The 20,333-nt window shown below is 37.7% G+C and overlaps 1 protein-coding gene across 2 annotated transcripts in view; it reads right to left on the bottom strand.

Annotated features, from left to right (window-relative positions):
* Positions 1–220: 220 nt before the first annotated feature.
* Ttc6 (tetratricopeptide repeat domain 6) overlaps positions 221–20,333 on the bottom strand; it is a 168,031-nt gene continuing 147,918 nt past the window's right edge. The window contains exons 26-32 of one of the 2 annotated variants that reach the window (XM_021202530.1): positions 18,539–18,658; positions 15,830–15,903; positions 11,065–11,275; positions 8,148–8,300; positions 7,231–7,401; positions 929–1,154; positions 221–538 (exon numbers count right to left, since the gene is read on the bottom strand). In XM_021202530.1, coding sequence (XP_021058189.1) covers positions 402–538; positions 929–1,154; positions 7,231–7,401; positions 8,148–8,300; positions 11,065–11,275; positions 15,830–15,903; positions 18,539–18,658 — 1,092 coding nt within the window. In that variant the 3' untranslated portion in view covers positions 221–401. The remainder of the gene's footprint in view (positions 539–928; positions 1,155–7,230; positions 7,402–8,147; positions 8,301–11,064; positions 11,276–15,829; positions 15,904–18,538; positions 18,659–20,333) is intronic. The other variant, XM_029540958.1, reaches the window with a different exon arrangement.

The following is a 20,333-nucleotide window of genomic DNA, read 5'->3' as shown; positions in this document are numbered from 1 at the left end:
ATATTCATCTATCCAGGTACTAAATGGATCAGGGAACCCTTTCTTTTTACTTCAATATTGATGAACAAGGAGACAGGACAGGGTCTAGCTGGGAGCAGAACCATCTATTAGCCACCTCCCCAGCACACCCCTGGTGTTAAGACATGGGGTGCTGGCATCCAATTCATGCCTGAAATCATGTAAAAGTTTTGTAGTTAATGTATAACAGAAACATTTTATTAAGGTTTATTTAACAAACTTTATTTAATATCTAATGTATTAAGATATGTTAAGTGGCTCTAAAGAATAACCACTTAATAAGTGTGATAAACACAACAATGGTGGCATTTCTAAACAACAAATATATTTCAGCTTCAGGAAGAAAACGTACTTAACCTGCTGCAGAAACCACAAGTCTGTATTCACATAGCTGTGGAGCATTCTTCAAGATCAAGGGCTTGGTTGTAGTCACTCATAGCTTCCGCTATCAGTCCCATTTTGCCACGGACTTGTGCTCTGAGATTATACATTATAGCTTCATCAGGCTTCAAAGACAGGGCTGCAAGAGAAAACAAAATATAGATACATTGATGTAAAATCCCCCCCGCTGTTCTCTTTTTAAGTGCTTTTTCTTCAACTGTAACAATACAGTTCAATTAGAAATATTGGGTGTTTTAAAGAAAAAGAATGCAGGAAACCACTGTACAGTCCTTGGACTGCCATTGTTTGTATGTGGTTTCCTAATAATTCTAACAGATTTTACAAGTGCTTTATGATGAGATGTTATGGAAAGCACTCTGTATTGGTCACATTGAGGGCTTGGTACTACACCCATTGGTTCTATATAAACAAAAGGCTTGATGAAATTCTTTTTTTTTTTTTTTTGACCCAGAAAAGAAGGTACAATAATCCTTGCAATCTTCTTGACAGGATTACAAAATACGCCTACCTATGCCAAGGTCCTCTTCAGCGAGCTTATACTTCTTTAAGTAGAAATAGAAACTTGCTCTATTAAAATACAGTGCAGCCCAGTGGGGACAGAGTTCCATTGCACATGAAAAATCTTTTTCTGCTTCTTCATATTTCTTTAACACTGAGTTTGTAACAGCTCGATTCATGAGAGCATACTCGTTTTCTGGATTAAACTTCAATGCGTTTGAGAAGTAGTCGCTGGCCTATAAAATGTAAGAATAATGATAATTTAATGGGTTTTAATTATCAGATTTCAAGGAATTTGGACTATTTTTCTTTTAATTTAAAGCCGAGGCCAACAGATTTCTAAGCAGGCCGGGATGGCATTTCATTCCAAATACAGAAACATGTTTTCTAAAAGAAAAATAAGAACTAAGAGCTGCCCTGATTTTGCTGTTGTTTGGTTTCTAGCCAATGTTCTGTAAATGTGATGAAATGTTTAAGAGCGAGAAAATTGGAGAAACTATCTGTTTAGGGCTGGCTCTCTATAAGGTTCCAAACCCTGGTCCCTGGCCTGATGCCTTGGTTTGTGTCCACATAGTAAGTAGATCATGGTAGGGGCATCAGGCAAGAGGCTGCTTACTTCATGGAAGCCTGGAAGATAAAGAAAGGAGGCTTCAGGGATTGGTACCTCCTTCAGTGCCATGGCAACCCTGGCTCCAACCTTGGCTGGAAACCAAGACATCAGCTCATGGCAAGGAGATACTTAGGATCTAAAACACATCACCATGTGCTGTGCCAGCATTCCAGACCATGCTTATAGTGAAATACTTACTTGCTAGAATGAAATATTCCCACTTCCCACAAACCCAAATCTCATATGCCTGAATGGAACAACAACAACAACAAAAAAAGCAACAAGTAAATTAGAGAAGACCAGACAGAAAATAAAATACAAATTGGGGAATTAACAGATAAAGAGATGAAGAGATTGATGGGTTTTCAGAAGAAAAGTTTAAACCACGCCAAAAGCAACATAAACTTCATTGTATTATGAAAAATATAAGAGAGGGTGAAACCAGCTTGTTGATATAAATGAAGATTAAATATTCCGAGTTGACACTGACCTGGAAGATGCGGACATGAAGACAAAGATGACTACAGTTTGAGAGAGAACAGAACTGCTCTGTCAGCCTCAGATTACATGTGGACTTTTCGCCCTTACAAAAAACCTCAGCTTTCTCCTTCTCCTTGGTGAAACTTTCGTAGTATTCTACTGAACTGGAGTCACCCACTTACAAATCTATTCTGTTTTTCAGTGAAATCTGCCAATGCTCTTACTTTAAACCTCATTTGTGATTTGGTTTTCAAAAGAATTTACAAAATGGGGTCTCCAGTCCTGGCCCAAGAATAAACTGTTACAAGCCTGCAAAGAGGCAGGTAACAACATTTAAAACAAACCAGTAACTTCTGTTATCTCTAGACATAGCTGTGGCATCCCATCCTCTTTCCGTTGATTCATTATTTAAATTCTGTTTTAAGAGTACTGATGCGCATTAGACAGAATTTGAAAAACAACAACAAAAACCTCCTACCACACAAGACCCTGATCTGTCACCATTCTATTCCTATTAAGAAATCCATTTCTAACTCTGTGAGGGATGAACATCTCACTCCTAATTTAAAGTTTGTCTATAAAAGGGAAATGACTACCACAGCCAGCTGGCCTCTCAGTCTCTTTGCAGCCCAGACTCTACCCTTTCTACAAGTTCTTCTCCGGCTAAGGCTGTGGATGTCCTCAAGCCTTGTGGACATTTTCCAGTTGTTTCCTCCAAAGCATTTCTGTGGCACAGACACTCTTCGTCTTCCTGTCCTTAAAGTTCTCTCTCTGTATGGGTTCAAGTTCTGAGGGGAGGTGTTACAGCTCTGAGAGGAAAGGTTTCACCAATGAAAATGTGGCCTCTCTGAAGAAAAAGGCATTTTGTTAGTCAGCAGTCGGGGAGGTTGTGGTATATGAAAGAAAGGAAACATGGTACAGCAAACCTCACATGAGAGATTCACTGGGAGAGACACGAGAGGGTGGGTGCCTCTGCTCGGTTAGAATCAAGAAGAAACTGAGCAGGAAACGGGCTATTATAGGGTTTCTTGGGGGAGACATTTTTCAGAGTGGAGTGTTCCAGGGTGGGGACTTGTGGAATTTCAAATCAATCCCAGGGATTGGTGGGGTTGTAAGCTCAGGAATTGGTGGGGTTGTAAGCTCAGGGATTGGTGGGATTTCAGGCTCAGGGATTGATGGGTTTTTGTAGGTTTGCAAACTCCAGAGTGGGCTTGGACCTTTTACCCTACATCTTGACTCTCCCTCTTAGACCATTTTCTTCCCTCCATAAAACCATTTCCCTCCTGTCTTCCCAGGGATCTTTCCTCAAGATCATCTTCTATCTGAACTACTACAGACATTAATGGCTACAGCTCAGACCACGAAATCAGAATGCTGGGTTCAAATCCTGCCTCTATATTGACTGATTTATAAAGCTCTATTTGTATTAGTTTCTTAATCTTCCAAAGAAAGTAACACACTCTTACTTCCATTGCTGATGTATGGATGAAATGAGCATATACGTAGAGTACTGAGAAGAGTGTGCAAAACTGTAGTAGTGCTCAGTCAATTGCTATATAGATAAATTTTTCTTTCGATGAAATGAAATTTCCGTAAATGAAGAATTTTGAGTAATTCTCCATGAACTTTGTTTCCTCTGACTTTTGAGGGTCAGTTACATCAAAACTATACAACTCTTCTTATCACTGATGACAGCTATTTGATGCCACAGTCAAGTGCAATTTAAGGATCCATTGAGATAGGAGCAGAATTGGCATACGACTTTGCAGAGCTTAAAGATAACTCGTTCCATAAGAAAAGGTTCTGTCTACAGACATTAAAAATGACACCAATGAATGACTCCAAGAGTTACACTCTTTATAAAACAATCAATGCTTCACTTTAACTCATCAATGAAGAATGAGTAGACTGCACAGCTATCTAACCACACAAAGTGCGCCTCTATCAAATAAGAGCATATCGTGCATGGCCATACACTAGAACAGGACCTAATTCTGAACATCAGAACTTTATTACTTTATTATTTTGTGTCTATGGGTGTTTTGCCTTCATGCATGCCAGTCTGTACAATGCCTTTAGAGGCCAAAAGAGGATGTCAAATCCCCTGAGAATGAAATTACAGATTATTATGTGCCTCCAAGTATGTGCTGGGAATCAAACCTAGTCCTCTGAAAAATCAACTAAAGCTCTTCAGAACCTCTGAGCCATAACCCCAACCCCTACATTGTAACTTTCAAAGTATATTACTTAGAATATCTGATTGATTTAATGAGATTATTTGAAGTAGAGGAATATGAAACCAGTAGAGGCTAAAGCAGTTAAAACTCTTGATTTCTAACAATTGATCTGATGCCTTTGTTTCTATAATTAAAGAAGTAATCAATCATAGAAAAGATCGAATTATTGTTTAAAAATCATGTGCAGTTAATCCTTCATACCAAGTGTCTCTTCCAAATGTGTTTTTAAAGCACTTTACTAACTTGATAAAACAACAACAACAACAACAATAAAACGGAAGTCAGGATTTATATCTTTTAATCCTTTAGTGATTATTTGTTCTGATGAGGGACCTTTCCTCCTATGTGACTATCTTCCTTTAGAAACAACTGTAGGGGAAAAGAGAGAGGGCATGGCATGCCATTTTCCTTAGAGCGAGGCCGAGACACAGCAGCACAGCTGAGAAGCGAGGTTTGATACTTGTTAGTCTCAGAAGAAACTCCCAAGCATTCAGCACATCAAGACAGGAAGATACTTTAGGCAAAGTGTTTGTCAAAGTCAAACATCTGCAATGTTGGGAAAGTAGAGTCATACTTTAAACATTTTGAGATTTATTTGTATGGTATGGATGAGTGCTAGCGTGTACATATGTGTACCACATGTATACCTGATACTGACAGAGGCCAGAAAAGAGCAGCAAATCCCCTGAAGTTACAGATGATCGCGAGCCACCATGTGGATGTCAGGAACATTCTTGGTCCTCAGCAAGAACGGCAAGTGCCCTTAAGTAGTCTTAATCACTGAGCCATCCTTTCTCCCACCCATAAACATATTAATTTTAAGTCTGAGATACATGTTAGAGCTAAATGAGAAATCTTATAGATGATGGTCACTGAGTTATTAAAGATAAATAAGTTTAAAGTTCCCCCTCCTGCAGAGTTTAATCATCTCTAGGAACATAATTTTGCTATGGGAGTTTTACTTTTCTCAATCTTATGAATCATTTTCCTTTTTTAGTCCTGGGAACTGAACATGGAGATGCACATATGCTAAACAAGTACTATAGCACTGAGAGTGGCAGATCGCCAGTGTGTTGGTTTGTTTGTTGAGATGGGTTTCTAATAAGGTGTTGAGAGTAGCTATGAACTTGCAATCCTCCGACCTCAGTCTTTCTAGTATCTAGCATTATAGGTTTGTGCCCCTGGGCCCAGTCTCATTACCTATCTTAAGATGCAAAATGATCTGAAATTCAAGGCATTGACTTGTCAGCGTGCCCAGTAGCATCTGAGGAATGGCAACCCCATTCATGTCTTAGATAATCACACCTTAGACGACGGCCCTTGCATCTAATCCATACTGAGACCAACCAGATTTACCACAGAAGTCAGCAAGTTGTGTAGGGTCATTACTGAGCACGGAGCACCCAGACAGCTGTATGACATGGAAGATCGAATGGTATCAACAGGCAGATACATGTTTTATGAAGCAGTAAGTGCCCTACATCAAATGCTGCTGAGGGGTCCAGGAAAGGAGGTGAGAGGAGTCACTGGAATGCTGGCAAGAAGAAGCTGGAGGAGCAGTGGGGGCGAAGGCTGGAATGAGAAAGCAGGCGTGTGGAGAAGGAGATAGAGACTGAGACAACCACTGTAGGCGTTAGTTAAAGGATCTTTCTGTGGAGCTCGGTATTGAAATGGAGGAGGGGGCTAGAGTAGGTATGAATCCCCCCCCTCTTTTTAAAAATTGCATCCAGCATCACCACACACACCTATAATCCCAGCACTGCACTCTCTAGATACAAATCAGAAAGACCTCGAGTTAGATACTAGTCTGGGCTAAGGGAGACTGTCTCAAAAGAACAAAAGCAAAACCAAACAAAGATGAAGGGATGTAGATTTGTGCTACTAAGTTAATGAAAAGGATGTTGAAGTGTAATTTTTGCTCATAGTAGAGAAAGTAAAGAAATAATGACTTAAAGTCATAAAGGTACTTTTATAGTCACTAGAGCAAAACTATAAACCTTGTTGTAAATCAGAAAAACTGAAATGTTCAAAAGGGAACACAACACAGAGTAAAATACATTTAACGCACACATAAAACATAGACAATATAAAATCCTTTCACCTGATTAAATTCCCAACTGATTTATTCTCAAACAACAGAGAAAATTCAAACTACAGGTGCAAAATTCTAGGAAGCCATTATGCTATATATTTACCGTGATAGAAATATAATTTAATGGTGGTTAGGATCATAAATCCCATATTATTTGTATCTTACTTAGTTTTTAAAAATAAAACTATATGGGATTCTGCTAAAACAACACTCAGAAAATAGACACAGCATTAGTAAATTATTGTAATGTAGATTAATAAGTGATGGTAAAAATTCAGTCAAACTTAAAATTGTAAAGGACGGGGTAAACTGGGGGAAAACATAAAAACAGTGACTTTACCTTGAAAGACAAAGATTTAAGAAAAACAAAAGGTCTCATCCTGTAGGTACATTCCAAGTACAATAAATCTAAATATATCTCATCTAAAAGTCTAGCAAGCCTTTTTTAGACAGTGTGAGCTGAAATGGATACAGGGTAAATGGTCACATAAAACCAGAACTAAATGTGTTCTCTTATTTCCTGTACTCAGATGACTGATGATTAAAAAATGTAAATTATGATGGGTTAGATGCTCCCAGCATAAAGAGGACCTCGAGGGAAGCGCCAAGTGCAGTAGAGAGCAGGATTCTGGCCTAGAGGCTGATGGGGCCAAGGGAAGGGCCAAGCACTGGAAAATTAAAGTCAGCATTTACTAGATTAGTACTGAATAGCCAGAAACCCAGAGGAGCATAAATCTACACATGTATACACATGCAACCATTGAACATCATAAGCATCTTTATGGAACATAGCATTGTGGATTAGCCTGAGATATTAAGGCTGCACTTCAAAACTCTATATAGCAAAGAAGCATACAGTGCCTAAAGAACGTGATAAGGAAAATGTGCATTGCCTGAGAAAACTGCCGGTGGTGAAGGTAGATGTTTCCCGCGTTAAAGTAAGCAAGCGAGTAGCTGGGGTTCAGAGAAATTGCTGCTTGATAGTCTGCCATTGCGCTCTGTTGTTGACCCATAAACTCATGAATCACACCACGGTTTGTTAGGAATTCTGCTGTCGAATTGATCTGCAACATAATCATAGGAGGATTTGGCCTCTGGGAATAGTATTAACCTCCAATATCACGTCTGTGAAATGCATGTTCTGAAATCCATGTGAGGGAACAAGTAGTTTTACAGTGCAGGTGGAAAAAAAAAACAATTCGAGCAAATATTTTCAGAAGGGGCATGGTATGAAATTGGTTTCTTGTCAATGGTTTATTGAATGGCTACCATAAAACAAATAATTTTAGAGCTTTTTCTTAAGTCTTTTCCAAGGAATGGGCATGAGGAACATTTATCTGTTTATTTGTTAAATGAGAGAAGCCATTCTATTGAAGTTAACATGCTTTACTGCTCTATGTAGAAACAATTACTTTAATTCTTTTATCTTTCTTATACCTTATACCATCCTAGTAATATCTCAAAACTACAGAAATAAGACTGAAAAGCTAGACAATAATTCAAAGCATGAGAAGGCAGCTACTTTACTACAGGTTATTCTCCAATTGCTCCAAACACGGGACAGCACCGTTACAATTTGACTCCATTTTGTATTGTAAAATACTATTACGGTTCCATGAAATATACAAGCTATACTTGGTATGAGGGATCAGTACTCATTAAGAATTTGCTTTTAATTTTTAAATGCATTTAGATTGCAAAATAAGCATTTTGTTTCTGGGGAAACAAAACAATATTACTCCACCTATCACCTTAAATAGGTCACAAAGAATATATTTGATTAACAGTATCATCAATATAGATTATTTACCTTTATGGCACAATTGATATCCTGCATTGCAGCGAAATAATTACTCATTTGAAGACAAAGCACAGCCCTTCCTTCATAGGCTAGATAGCTCTTTGGATTCGCTTCTATGCCAACAGTAAAGTGTTTCCAAGCTTTCTGGAATTTTCCTTGGGCCTAAGATAGTTATGCAATATCATGAAACAAAAAACAGTATTTAACATGACAAATCAAGCTATATTATGAGTATCTTCAATCGACTAATTACCTCTAAGTATTTATAATCAAATTATGTTCAAACAAATATAATTGTATTGTCATCTACTATACAAATCTTAAATGACTTGAAGCCATAACTATTATATGTTAACTATTCTTCTGTTAACTCACAAAGCTTACATTGATATCCACAAATAGCTAGAAGTGATGACACACACCTTTGAACCCAGTACTCAGGAGGCAGAGGTAGGCAGATTTCTGTGGGTTTGAGGCCAGGCTGGTCTGTACAGTGAGATACTGTCTCAAGTAAGGGTGTGTGTGTGTGTGTGTGTGTGTGTGTGTGTGTGTGTGTGTGTGTAGATTGTAGATTGATAGATAGATGACAGATAGATAGATAGATAGATAGATAGATAGATAGATAGACAGATAGATAGACAGATAGAGATAAATATCTCCAGATGTGGTGGTTTGAATAGGAACGGCCCCTATAGAATCATGTGTTTGAATGCTTGGCCCATAGGGAGTGGTATTATTAGGAGGTGGGGCCTTTTTGGAGTAGATGTGCACTTGTTGGAGGAAGTGTGTCACTGTTGGGGGTGAGCCTTGAGGTCTCCTATGCTCAAACTGTTCCAAGTGTGGCTCACAGTCTCTCCTTGCTGCCTGTGGATCAAGATGTAAAACCCTCAGCTTGTCTCCAGCACCATGTCTGCCTGTATGTTGCCAGTTGCCATGGTTCCCTGCCACGATGATAATGGACTAAACCTCTGTAGCCAGCCTCAACTAAGTGTTACTCCTTATAAGAGTTGCAGTGGTCACGGTGTCTCTTCACAGCAATTAAAAACCCTAACTAAAACACCAAATATCTAATATATGCATAACACACAAAGCAAAATTAGTGTGTGCTACATAAATAAACGAAATAACAGTGCAAATGAATTGTTCCTGCATCTGGAATTTTAGGAACACTACATATACGCCACAGAAGATGCACGTAAATCTACCAAGCATCTGTTTATAACAGTTTTTGTGCCAACTGGAAAAAGAAAAAGAAAAAGAAAAAGAAAAAGAAAAAGAAAAAGAAAAAGAAAAAGAAAGAGAAAGAGAAAAAGAAAAAGAAAAAGAAAAAGAAAAAGAAAAAGAAAAAGAAAAAGAAAAAGAAAAAGAAAAAGAAAAAGAAAAAGAAAAAGAAAAAAATAAGATCAAGAGACAGGAACCATTAATAGAAGATGTCCGACTATTTCCCAGAGCAGGCCATCTGGCAACTAAACACCTCCCCACAGGCAGGCAGGGACTTAATTAATTCATGATGGTCCAGCTTCTGTTCTTTTTTTTCACAGGCTCAAAAACTCAACTTGCCAGGATCTCAGAGGCTGGCACATTCTAACTAACCTGAACCTAGTGACTCTCACATAAAGCTATAAGGAAAGGTATCTACTAAGGGAACTAGATTCTGATTTCTAACTAGCAAAGTCTGTAAGTAAAGTGTTTAGACATCTGCAGGGCTATCACAAGTTGACTTAATAAACAAAGAAGTAGGCAATCTGAGATTGCACTGTAAGAATATTAAATGGCAAACCACTTCATGAAAGGATTTAATTTATCAGTTGCTCTTGATATCTGCTATGCTCACTGTGATAACCCCAGTCCCTGGCAAACAGCAAGAAATCTATAGGTATCTGTAGAAAGGACTGATATTCTTTCCCCTGAACAGCAAGCACTTGGATGGCCTTACTCTTCTTTATTGGTCCCTCCCTTTCCTGATTCACTTTTCTACATACTGATGTGCTTTCAATCGCCCTTCCTGGTTATATACCCAATAGGATTTTCACAAGATACAAACTTGATGTCATGTCTTTGATCAGTGATATTCCTATTTTAACTGGACTTCAAGGCTTTATTCCAGCTAGTGTCTAATTATCTAGTCTCATCACAAATACTCTCTCACCACTACATTATGCTTATACGGGCCCCCTGCCTCTTCTAACAATGTTTCCTAAAGGGTTGTTTTCTCTATCACCAAGACTAAATAACACCTAGCCTCTGTCCCTTCCTCTACCTAAATACTAGTCTTTCATACCTCAACATAATTTATCAGTAAATTCTCTTACCCCTTGGCTGTGCTTCTTTATACTAAAAACTCTTTGGGGTTTGTTTTTTATTTTGTTTTTGTTACATTTATCACAACTATAATCAAATAATCACTGTGCATGTAACAATGCCTCTCTCTCCAAACTAGGAGTTTAAGAACCCCAAAGAAACTGTTTCTTATAGACTGCTGTCTCTGAGGGCTGGTATTCAAGTGTTCATCAGTGTTAGGTGCTCAGCCTATAAGTGGTGTGAGCACATTGTGTAGGTTGCCAATAAGCTATAGCTCTTTTAAAGTCATCCAATCCATTCTTCAAATGGACCATGCATTGTTTATATTGTGATCATAATGCTAATTTTAGGTTTAATTCTAGCAAGGCAATCTTTTTTCTCTTACTAACACATTCTTGAGCATTCCTCATGATAACCATCACTAGCTGCATTATTATATGAGTCTTCAGTGAGCTCAGGCTCATCAAAGCCCTGCTCTCCATTCCTACCTTCCAAAACTAGAATAAAGGAAAACTAAATGTTCACCTGAGAAATAATATTTGACCACATCACCAATAAATAACCAAATATCTCTTTCTTCTGTCCAAACAATGTTCTCAGTGCAGAAAATGTTGTCACATTTTACCTGCAAATTATAGCCTAGACTAATTCTGGCTTTTAAACATGATGGGTCAAGATGAAGTGCTTTCAGAAAGTCCTTCTGGGCTTGTATCATAGCATCTTCCTGACTGTACTCCATGTAAGAATTTCCCCGTCCAATATAAGCATCCACATAACGTGGGTTGATTTTAACTGCCCTGGTAAAGAATTCAACAGCTCCTTCAAACTCTTTAATTCTGAAAAAGAAAGAAAACGAGGTACCTTCCAGTGGGCTGATGTTTGCTAGCAACCTATTCAATGGTTTCTGTATATGATTTCTCCAAAAAGGTTTGTGGTAACCTTTATAAAAAATCTTTTACTTGTATTATATAAGATTTTTATTATATAAGAATTATGTAAATTATTATCTTAAAAAGTCAAGAAGAATCTCCAGAGATTTTGGTGAGGAAAAGGAGGAAAGTGAAAACCATTTTCAAGGGCTGCAAGATTGGCTTAATGGGTAAAGGCATGTACCGCCAAGCCTGATGACCTGAGTTTGATCCCAGTGACCCATGGCCATCTAACATCCACATGCACATACACACACACACACACACACACACACATACACCACATACCACATACCATGCACCACATACATACATACATACATACATATATACATACATACATGCATACATACATACCATTTTCACAGAAGAATGTGAAATATTATTTTGGAATTCTATTTTCCAAAAATATAGAAGTCTAAATGGCAGTCCTAAACTTTGATTTAACCATGGTTTCAACACAGAAAAACATGTACTGATACTGATAATGTATGATATTTAAATTACAGTCTCAATACACCTAATAATGCTTCAGTTTACAGATGACCATTTATACAGTGATAATCCCATAATCTTATATCACCTACAGATGCCATAACAACATTAGTTTATATAAGAATACCTCATGACTACCACATCAAAACAAACTTATCTAATAGTGCCTCCTATAGAATTTATCCCACCATTGACTGACTCATGGCATATAGTAAAAATAAATTTGTATATATTTAACATTTCCTTTTTTAAGGGCTATCCCCATTTCACTGAAATGAAATCAGAGGCCTCACATATTGTTTAATAAGTATTTTTTTTCAATGCTTGTCCACAATAGCAACAAAAACAGTTGAGAACTTGAGAGATGCTTCCGTGGAATGTCTACTTCTGTTGCAGAAGATCCAGGTTGGGTTCCCAGCCACCTGTATCAGGTAGCTCAGAAACATTCATAGCTGTAGTTCCAGAGAACTGATGGCCTCTACAGACACTCTGCACACGTGTGATGCACATAAACTCATACAAGCACACACACATACCTATAAATACAGATAATAAATCTTAGAAAAAAAAATCTTCTGTCGCCACAGTTTGTTTGTTTGTTTGTTTGTTTTGTGTCAAACACTACCCAAAGGCATTTATTGTGATCATCTAGAGGGCCACTCAAGGACCAACACTAAAGTAGTAAGGAAACACTGTTCTGGTGTTCCAGACAGGCAAGGGTTGACAATGGCCTTCTTGAGCCATGTGATAATTTCTGAATTCCTTCTGTGCATGGTTGCTCAGAAATCACAGGATTGTCTCTCTGATAGTTTACAGGGGAACTGCACGGCTTTCACAGTAACTGCCACAATTTAAGGTGCCAGTTCATTTGAATGTGGAGCCATGGTGCCTTTCTAGGTGCCTTTTTGGTGAATTACATCAGCAATTCTACATAGGGATTAACCCTATTTAACAAGAGTAAAGATGGCATAGTACTTCCTTGTAAAATACGTTTGTTAGTAGGTTTTCTTATACTCAGTATTTCTGCCAATGCATAGAGAAGTATTTACTTAGAATATGTACCTGTGTGTTCTGGATTTTCCAAGTAATCATCATATATTCATTATAAATTATTGGGACATTCCTATTTCATTGGCATTCAGTTTGCATCATATCCACTGCTCTTCTCGTCCATCAAGGATTTAAAATAGTTGGTGAATGTGTACTCTGCTACAGGGTTTATAAAATATAATCTTTCCTTCTGTGTGGCCCAACCAATGACAAAAGAATGCAATAGCAAATCAGACAGTGAACCAAAGCTCATTTCTCTGCAGTGCAAGTTGTGTATTATGAAGGGCGGTTACACTATGTAGCTATCAACACTAACTGATGTGCTCTTAGTCCATCCAGCTGAGTAAACAACCTAAAAGCTAAAATGGATCTAGAAAGCCACCTGACAAGCACCTGAAAATTATCCCTGCATGACAGTCCCAGCCCCACCAGGGGGCAGAGCCTAAGGCAAGGCCTCCTCAGCCTCCTACACCAATAGACAAGGGAAAATGAACTAGGATGCTTTCACTTTCCTGGAGACTGATCTGCCACAATATCCTATGGCCTAAAGCTCTTGCTAAGCCCCAGCATGGCACTTTTCCAGTGGGAAGATTTGGCAGAATATCTACATTGTTTTTGGGTGTTCGTTGAGCTATAAGTTGTTAAGAATCAGCTGTCATCTATGCTCCAGTATAGGGGAATGCCAGGGCCAGGAAGCGGGAGTGGGTGGGTTGGGGAACAGGGGGAGGGTATAGGGGATTTTCGGGAAGGAAACTAGGAAAGAGGATAGCATTTGAAATGTAAATGAAGAAAATATCTAATAAAAGAAGTTGTTTTCAAACAAACAAACAAAAAATCTGCAGTCGTGTATATAAAGAGCATTAATAATTTTCCTGAAATAAATGTTAGCATATGAATAAAACGTCATGTGATCACTCTCGGGAGGTGCTCAGTTTAGTGTCTGCTCTGAAGCACAGACACAGAGGCCCATTGCATTTGCAATAATCACACATGTGACCAGATACAAATGAATCACTAATACTTCCAAACACTGAAAACTGTGGTTTGCAGAGTTAAAGACTTAAAAATTAACTTACGCAAATATCAAAATAGTATAATAAATGTGTCCTGGTATCAAGTGTTTGTGACATATAGCCAAGTAATAGATATAAAATACAAAGGTGGCTTTCTCATTAAGATCTAAAAGTTCACTTTAGTGCAATACTCTTGCTGATTAAATTGGGCAATAAGTAGGAGATTCAGCCTAAGGAATGTTGTCTCTTGGCAACCACGAGTGTGAGAGCTGGAAATATGCAAAGGATGCTTCAAACGTCTTCAACTTCATGAGTTCAAAGGTCAATGTACTAACATTTAAAGGTTTATTACTTTTATAAAATGTTCCAGAAATATATATATATATATATATATATATATATATATATATATATATTACCAAAAATGTCAAAGTAAGTCCCATATTTACAAGCCATGTTTCCATAGTGTATAGTATGTTACCAAAATGGTCTTTCTAAAAATATATAATCATTAAACATCCTTTGTTGTTAAAGCTCAGTCAAACTGTGAAAACTTAATACATGGTGATTAAAACTCTGAGCTATCCAGTCTTTACTCCTGATTTAAATTCCACTTTTATTAGAGAACAATGGAAGGCCTAGAGAGCTGATGGAAGTTGGGTATTTGGAACTGCAGAGCAGTATCAGCTTTAGGAGGGCGTTGCTGTTCTAGCTCAACATTACACTTTATAAAGACGTGACATGATTCTAACACAGGGAGACTGGCCGATTCTAATGGCTGTTAAACAGAAACGGGTTTGAGAGAAGTTATGCATGTTTCAGATGTTGACTGAATGCAATGATCTCAGACATTTTGGCCCACACATGTCCACCAAAGCAAACCCATCAGTCAATGTTCCGTTTCTTCTTAAGAATGGCAAGTACTTAAGAAGATGGGCTGCACAAAGATCGGTTCATCAAGACAGAGAAAGCTGTGACTGCGCACAATGAAAGGTGCGAGACCAGGTCTTTAACCCTAAGGCATCTGCAGAATTTATAACTACTATAGTACTTTCTTCTTACAATAAAGAACTTAACTTCTCGTGAGGAGATTTAGCTATGCCTCTACACCCGAAAGAGGAAAATTAGTATGTCAGTTTCCCTACTAACTCAAACTCTATTCTAGTCTCTTAAACTGTGTATTTGCATAGACTTGCCTCTATAATTTACAAACCATCCCAATTTAAGCCTCCAAAGAAACTGTAATTCTTTCCCTTACCAAAAGTGATGCTATAAACTATTATTAAGCATTAACATTATGCTCATATTAGAACCTGTGCAGTTTTTCTGAAGGTTGTGCATTACTGTTGTTATTTCCAACTGTGCTTGTCTATAATATGTTGTACAGAAATCTCAGAAAGAGCTAACTCTGAAGTATTGTATTTTTACACATTTTAATATATTTTGTAGACATTTTCTTGGATTGTCTTCGATAGTTTTAGATATACAAAGGTTTTATTGGTGCAAAATTTTCTTGAAAATATTTTTAAAACACCCTCTTTTCCAGGAAATGAGCTTTCTGAACAAATTATTTTCTGCCTAGATATGTCAAGCTATGCATACATTTAATTGCCATTTTGTGTATACGCTTGAATCAGATGTACATCTTCAAAGCCGTGATATAAATATGTACTTGTGAATTGGTACAAATCATGTTTTTAGAAGATACAAGGGAGCTACTGATACAGTCCCAAGAACTATGCAAGGGATTCTTTCTATGCCTACCCACATTTTGTAACCAACCTATCACAGGCACCCTTCCCCCCACCCTCCCTATTCCCTTCTGCTTTCAATTTGGGGGCTATAACTGGCTGTGTCTGCTGGCTCCTCTTGCCTCCCCTTTGACAATAGTGGTCCTCCGTACCTGTGGTGGCACGTGGCAGTAGCTTGACAAAGGCTCACACTAGTCTCGCTCATCAGTGCGGCTTGTTTAAAATCCTGAAACAGTTTTATAAGACTTTGTTATTTTTGTCATGGGTTTCTCTTAAAACTTCCTTCTAACTTTGATTCCATGAAAGTATACGTAAGCATTAAAACAGATCTCTTCCTAAAGCTTCGCCTTTTAGTCACATCCAATGAGAATGAATAGAACAAGGAATGAGATCATTATTAACACCCCGAGTTTATGGCACTCACACCTACCTTAGGAACCAGGACTTTCCCTGTGGTGCTGCCCTGTGCTATACAGAATCTCGAGTACTTCCTTTTGCTGTGTATACCACTAGAAACTTCCCTTCTCAGACAGAAGAGAAAATTCCCCCTGGAAAGAACCTTTGGAATTATATGACTTTTGAACAGTTAGGCACCAGGCCAGTAAGTGCTAACAAAGCACTGTATGTTGATTACTTTTGACTGAACCTACCTTTGGAATCCACACTTCTTGAAGAGGGTATATGCTCTGGTAAGGATCCAGATGCTGTTGTAAAGTTAAAAAAAAAAAAAAAAAAAATCCGGAATCTCTAACTCTAGGATGTAAAATTTGGAAAGGATGCTGGAATTGATTTAGAAGGACCTAGGGAACAGGTTGCTTCAAAGAATTGACAGTGCTGAGTCTGCAGCATGAAGATCTGAAGGGAAAGGCGCGGGAAATGTTCCCAATGCATCATAAAGTATCAGTCGACTCTCAAGCATCCCAGCCTGGATGCTTCCTGATCAAGCTCTTCCTGGGAAGGTCAGACAGCCACCCGCTGTCTCGCTAGTGTGCTTCAGTCAATTGATTCTTCTACAAATCTTTCCCCCCACCCCCGTGGATAAGTTCTCTTTGTCTTGCTTCTCTTATCACTCACTATTATAACCTTTATTGTTTCTTTCTCTGCATCATTTATACGTTTTATTTAATTTTTAGTGGCTTGTTTTCCTTACATAATGGAAGGATCACTATTTTGGTTTTTTGTGTGTTTTATTATATATTTTTGTTATCCGTATCATTACATTTGAAGTATGTTTCTTGTACTCAGAACTACTAGATATTTTTCAAATTTCTCAAATGATATTCTATTCTTTTATTTGTTTTTTTTTTTTTGACCATTCCTAGTTAATATAACTGTTGCATCATTGGATTGGGGTCTAATAACTTATTCCTTGTTTTGCTGGTGTGTTTCTTTATCCTACTTCCAAATTTATTTTGAGGTCTTTTAATATTTTAATATCCTATTTCAATTATTCGGTTTATTTTTTTTACTGAAAGACCATATTCAGTCAGAAATTTGGATTAAAGGAGGGCTTAGAGTTACAGGTATGTTATATGCATAGGGACAGCATGTCCTGGCCCTGGGCAGGAAGGGAGGTATGTATTACCAGGGAATAGCAAAAGGCCAAAGTGGAATGGCTTCAGTGTAGAAAAGAAGACTGAAGGTAAAGTCTGAAGTGAGGATCAGTCACATCAAGTTGGGCCTTGGTTTTAGTGGTCAGGAGTTCAGGTTTTATTGTGTGGGATGGGTCACTGCAGGCTTGGAGCAGAGGACTAACTTCATGTCCTCTGTGTTTCAACATGGTGTTTTGGTACTGTGTGGAGAATGTTGGTACAAGGGTAAGGTGTAACCTACTTCAGCACACTAGGAGACAGTGTACTCAATAATCCTATTCTGAGATCTGAGTTCAAATCTAGTTTAGGACTTCCTAGTTGAGGAGGAAACAGCAATTAGGAGAACTGGCTTAGTTCAAAATTTATTTCAGTGATAGAGTGAGCTAGACTTGTTAATGGGTGAAGTGTATATAAGAAAAGAAAAGAGTCAAGAGTAATTCTCTTTTGACTCTCCCAAACATTAAAACTGTCTGTAGTGCTTCAACCTTGTCTGAAAGAACATGGCATTTATAATCTAGTGAGACCTGAGTTCAGATCTTGCCCTTCAAAGATCTTATTTAACCTCTTTTGGATAGTCGTTTCCTTATCTCTAAGTTAAAATTGTAAATTTTATACCACTGTTTAAGCTGGCATGTAGCAAAGAATTACTTCATTCTATAAAGTTATATGAATGTTACAAATATATAAAACGCTGTCACTTAACTGCAAAGGAATAGTCCATCTTTGTCTTGTTTCTACATTTTAATTACAAAAATTACTGTTAAGTTGTACTAATGATGAAAAGTGAGATCTATAAACCGTATCTATTCTGAAATGGAATCATTTGAAAACTACCTGTTTCTTTCCAAGATGTTTTCATAAACTCTAGTTCTAAGGCCTATCCTTAAAGACCTAAAAGGCTGTTCTCAGTAGCCAATTCTGCACAGCTTTTGTCCTGTCCTGTTTGAAATGTATTTAATCTGACAAAAGGAAAAACCAAGAGTAAAAAAGAACATTGCAGAGCAGAGTAAATTATGTACAAATAATTTTGCCAAACAATTGAATTTTCTATGTACTTCTTTGGGGAGGTAAGAGCCTTAATTAAAAAAAAAAAAAAAAAAAGTAACCATCAGCTGTAATCAAAGTGAAGTAGAAAGTACTTAGCTCTTATAAAGATTCTTACTGACACTGTCACTCATTGATACTGCCCTTCTGTAGCAAGGAACACTAATGTTTTAAAGATGGATGAGATCAAACAGCTCATTAGGCGACATCCACAGGAAGGCTCACCTCTAGTGCAAAGCCATACTGCTCCAGTTCAGTATAGATGAGTCCACGGTTAATGAAGGTATTTAATGCTATATTTTCTCCAGCATCAAGAAGCAGCACAATTCCATAATCTCTTAAAGCCTAAAACAGAAAACATGCACTTATAGCCAAGATACAACTCTCTAGAGCCTTGCTTAGTCCACTTCCCTGGGCCACATATGCTTCCACCCAGAGCAGGATCTCAGAATCCACTCTGGAATGTGACATAGCCTATCTATGCTAGCTTTGATACATAGTATGCCTAGTGCTGCTTTTAAGTAAGTACTCACTGTGCCTGTGGTTCACATGCCATCTGCTTGCCACCCATGAATACTCCTATGCATTGTATAATTTAGAAGGAAAGGACACCCCCAACCCTGTCCCCACAAGGAATACTTTCTCCAAATAACATACTCACATGAATACAAATTGGAGATCACTGTTTGAATTTTAAATTCTTTTTAGCATGTTATTGCCTTCCTCACTGAAGTCTAAACTGCAGGAGGCAAGTGTTTAATCTTTTCACCACCTTGAATTGAGCGACAAGCATCCTGCTTTCACATGCAGGCACTTGGTAAGTTTTAATCAAATGAATAAACCAGAAACCAATGAAAGGGATCGCAATAAGACTGAAGAGGGAAATGGAGAATCAACGTATGCTGATAAGCACACTGATTGTTTTTAAAGCTCTAACTAAGCTCAGAGAATTAATCTAGTGAGAATGCATCCTTTACTCTTATTGTTTTCCACTGACTGAATAGACAGAGCTCCAGTGATCTCTCCTCTGCCCTAAGTATTAAGGAGCCAAATTCTTCTAAACCATTATAGTGGCTATTTTGTTCAAAAGAGCCATATGGTTGGTCAGACAAGGGTCAATTCCTGTATGACTGAAGTGTTGGCTGACTCAAAAATGACAAATAAATAAAATTTAACTTTCTACTCATCTGCCCTTCTCTCCTATTTCCTGGCACAGGTGTCTAAAGAATATGTATGACTAGAATATATATATATATATATATATATATATATATATATATATATATATATATATAGTGGCATAAATATAAATAATGCTAGGCTTATATAAATATTTAGTAATACTTGAAGAACCACCACACTGTTGACCACACCTTATCTGACTCATTCTTTCCAAAGACCCAGAGAATGTAAGATGGCCTTGCAATCTGTCAGGCAGCTGAACACAGTAAAGATTTCACAGAAGCCAAGCAAGGGTGGTGGAGATGGGAACACTGAAGGTGCTTTCTGCTGTGCTTTATTTATTTATTTGTTTGTTTGTTTATTTATTTATTTTGGTTTTCCTTTTGTTTTATTGCTTCTTGAGATAGTGTCATACCATGCACCTATCTGGTCAGAACATGCTTTGATACCACATTGGTCTTGAATTCCTGATCCTTATGCCTCAGATTTCTTGATTCTGAAAATTACTGACATTTTCCAGAATGCCTAACCTAAAAGTTTGGGTTAAGAATGAGAGAGCTACAGGCTTCTCTGAATTTATATCATCATCATCAGTTGCTATTACTAGATCCTGAGTTTAAGAAAAGTTTCCTGACTTGAAGTCTGTCTCCTCAGCCACCAAACTGAAATATTAAATTTTCAATACATATTTTAGACTCCACTTACAAATACAGCAGGAGTATGAGGTCAAATGTACATATAAAAATACCATTGAAATGTATTTTAGAACTTATGAATCAGCTAGCTTGACAGATTGCCAGAGATATTTCTCAGTGGTTAAAAGCACTGGCTGCTCTTC

This window comes from Mus pahari, chromosome 7 (genome assembly GCF_900095145.1).
Source record: "Mus pahari chromosome 7, PAHARI_EIJ_v1.1, whole genome shotgun sequence".
Classification (NCBI taxonomy): domain Eukaryota; kingdom Metazoa; phylum Chordata; class Mammalia; order Rodentia; family Muridae; genus Mus; species Mus pahari.
This window is presented reverse-complemented; position numbering and strand designations above follow the sequence as displayed.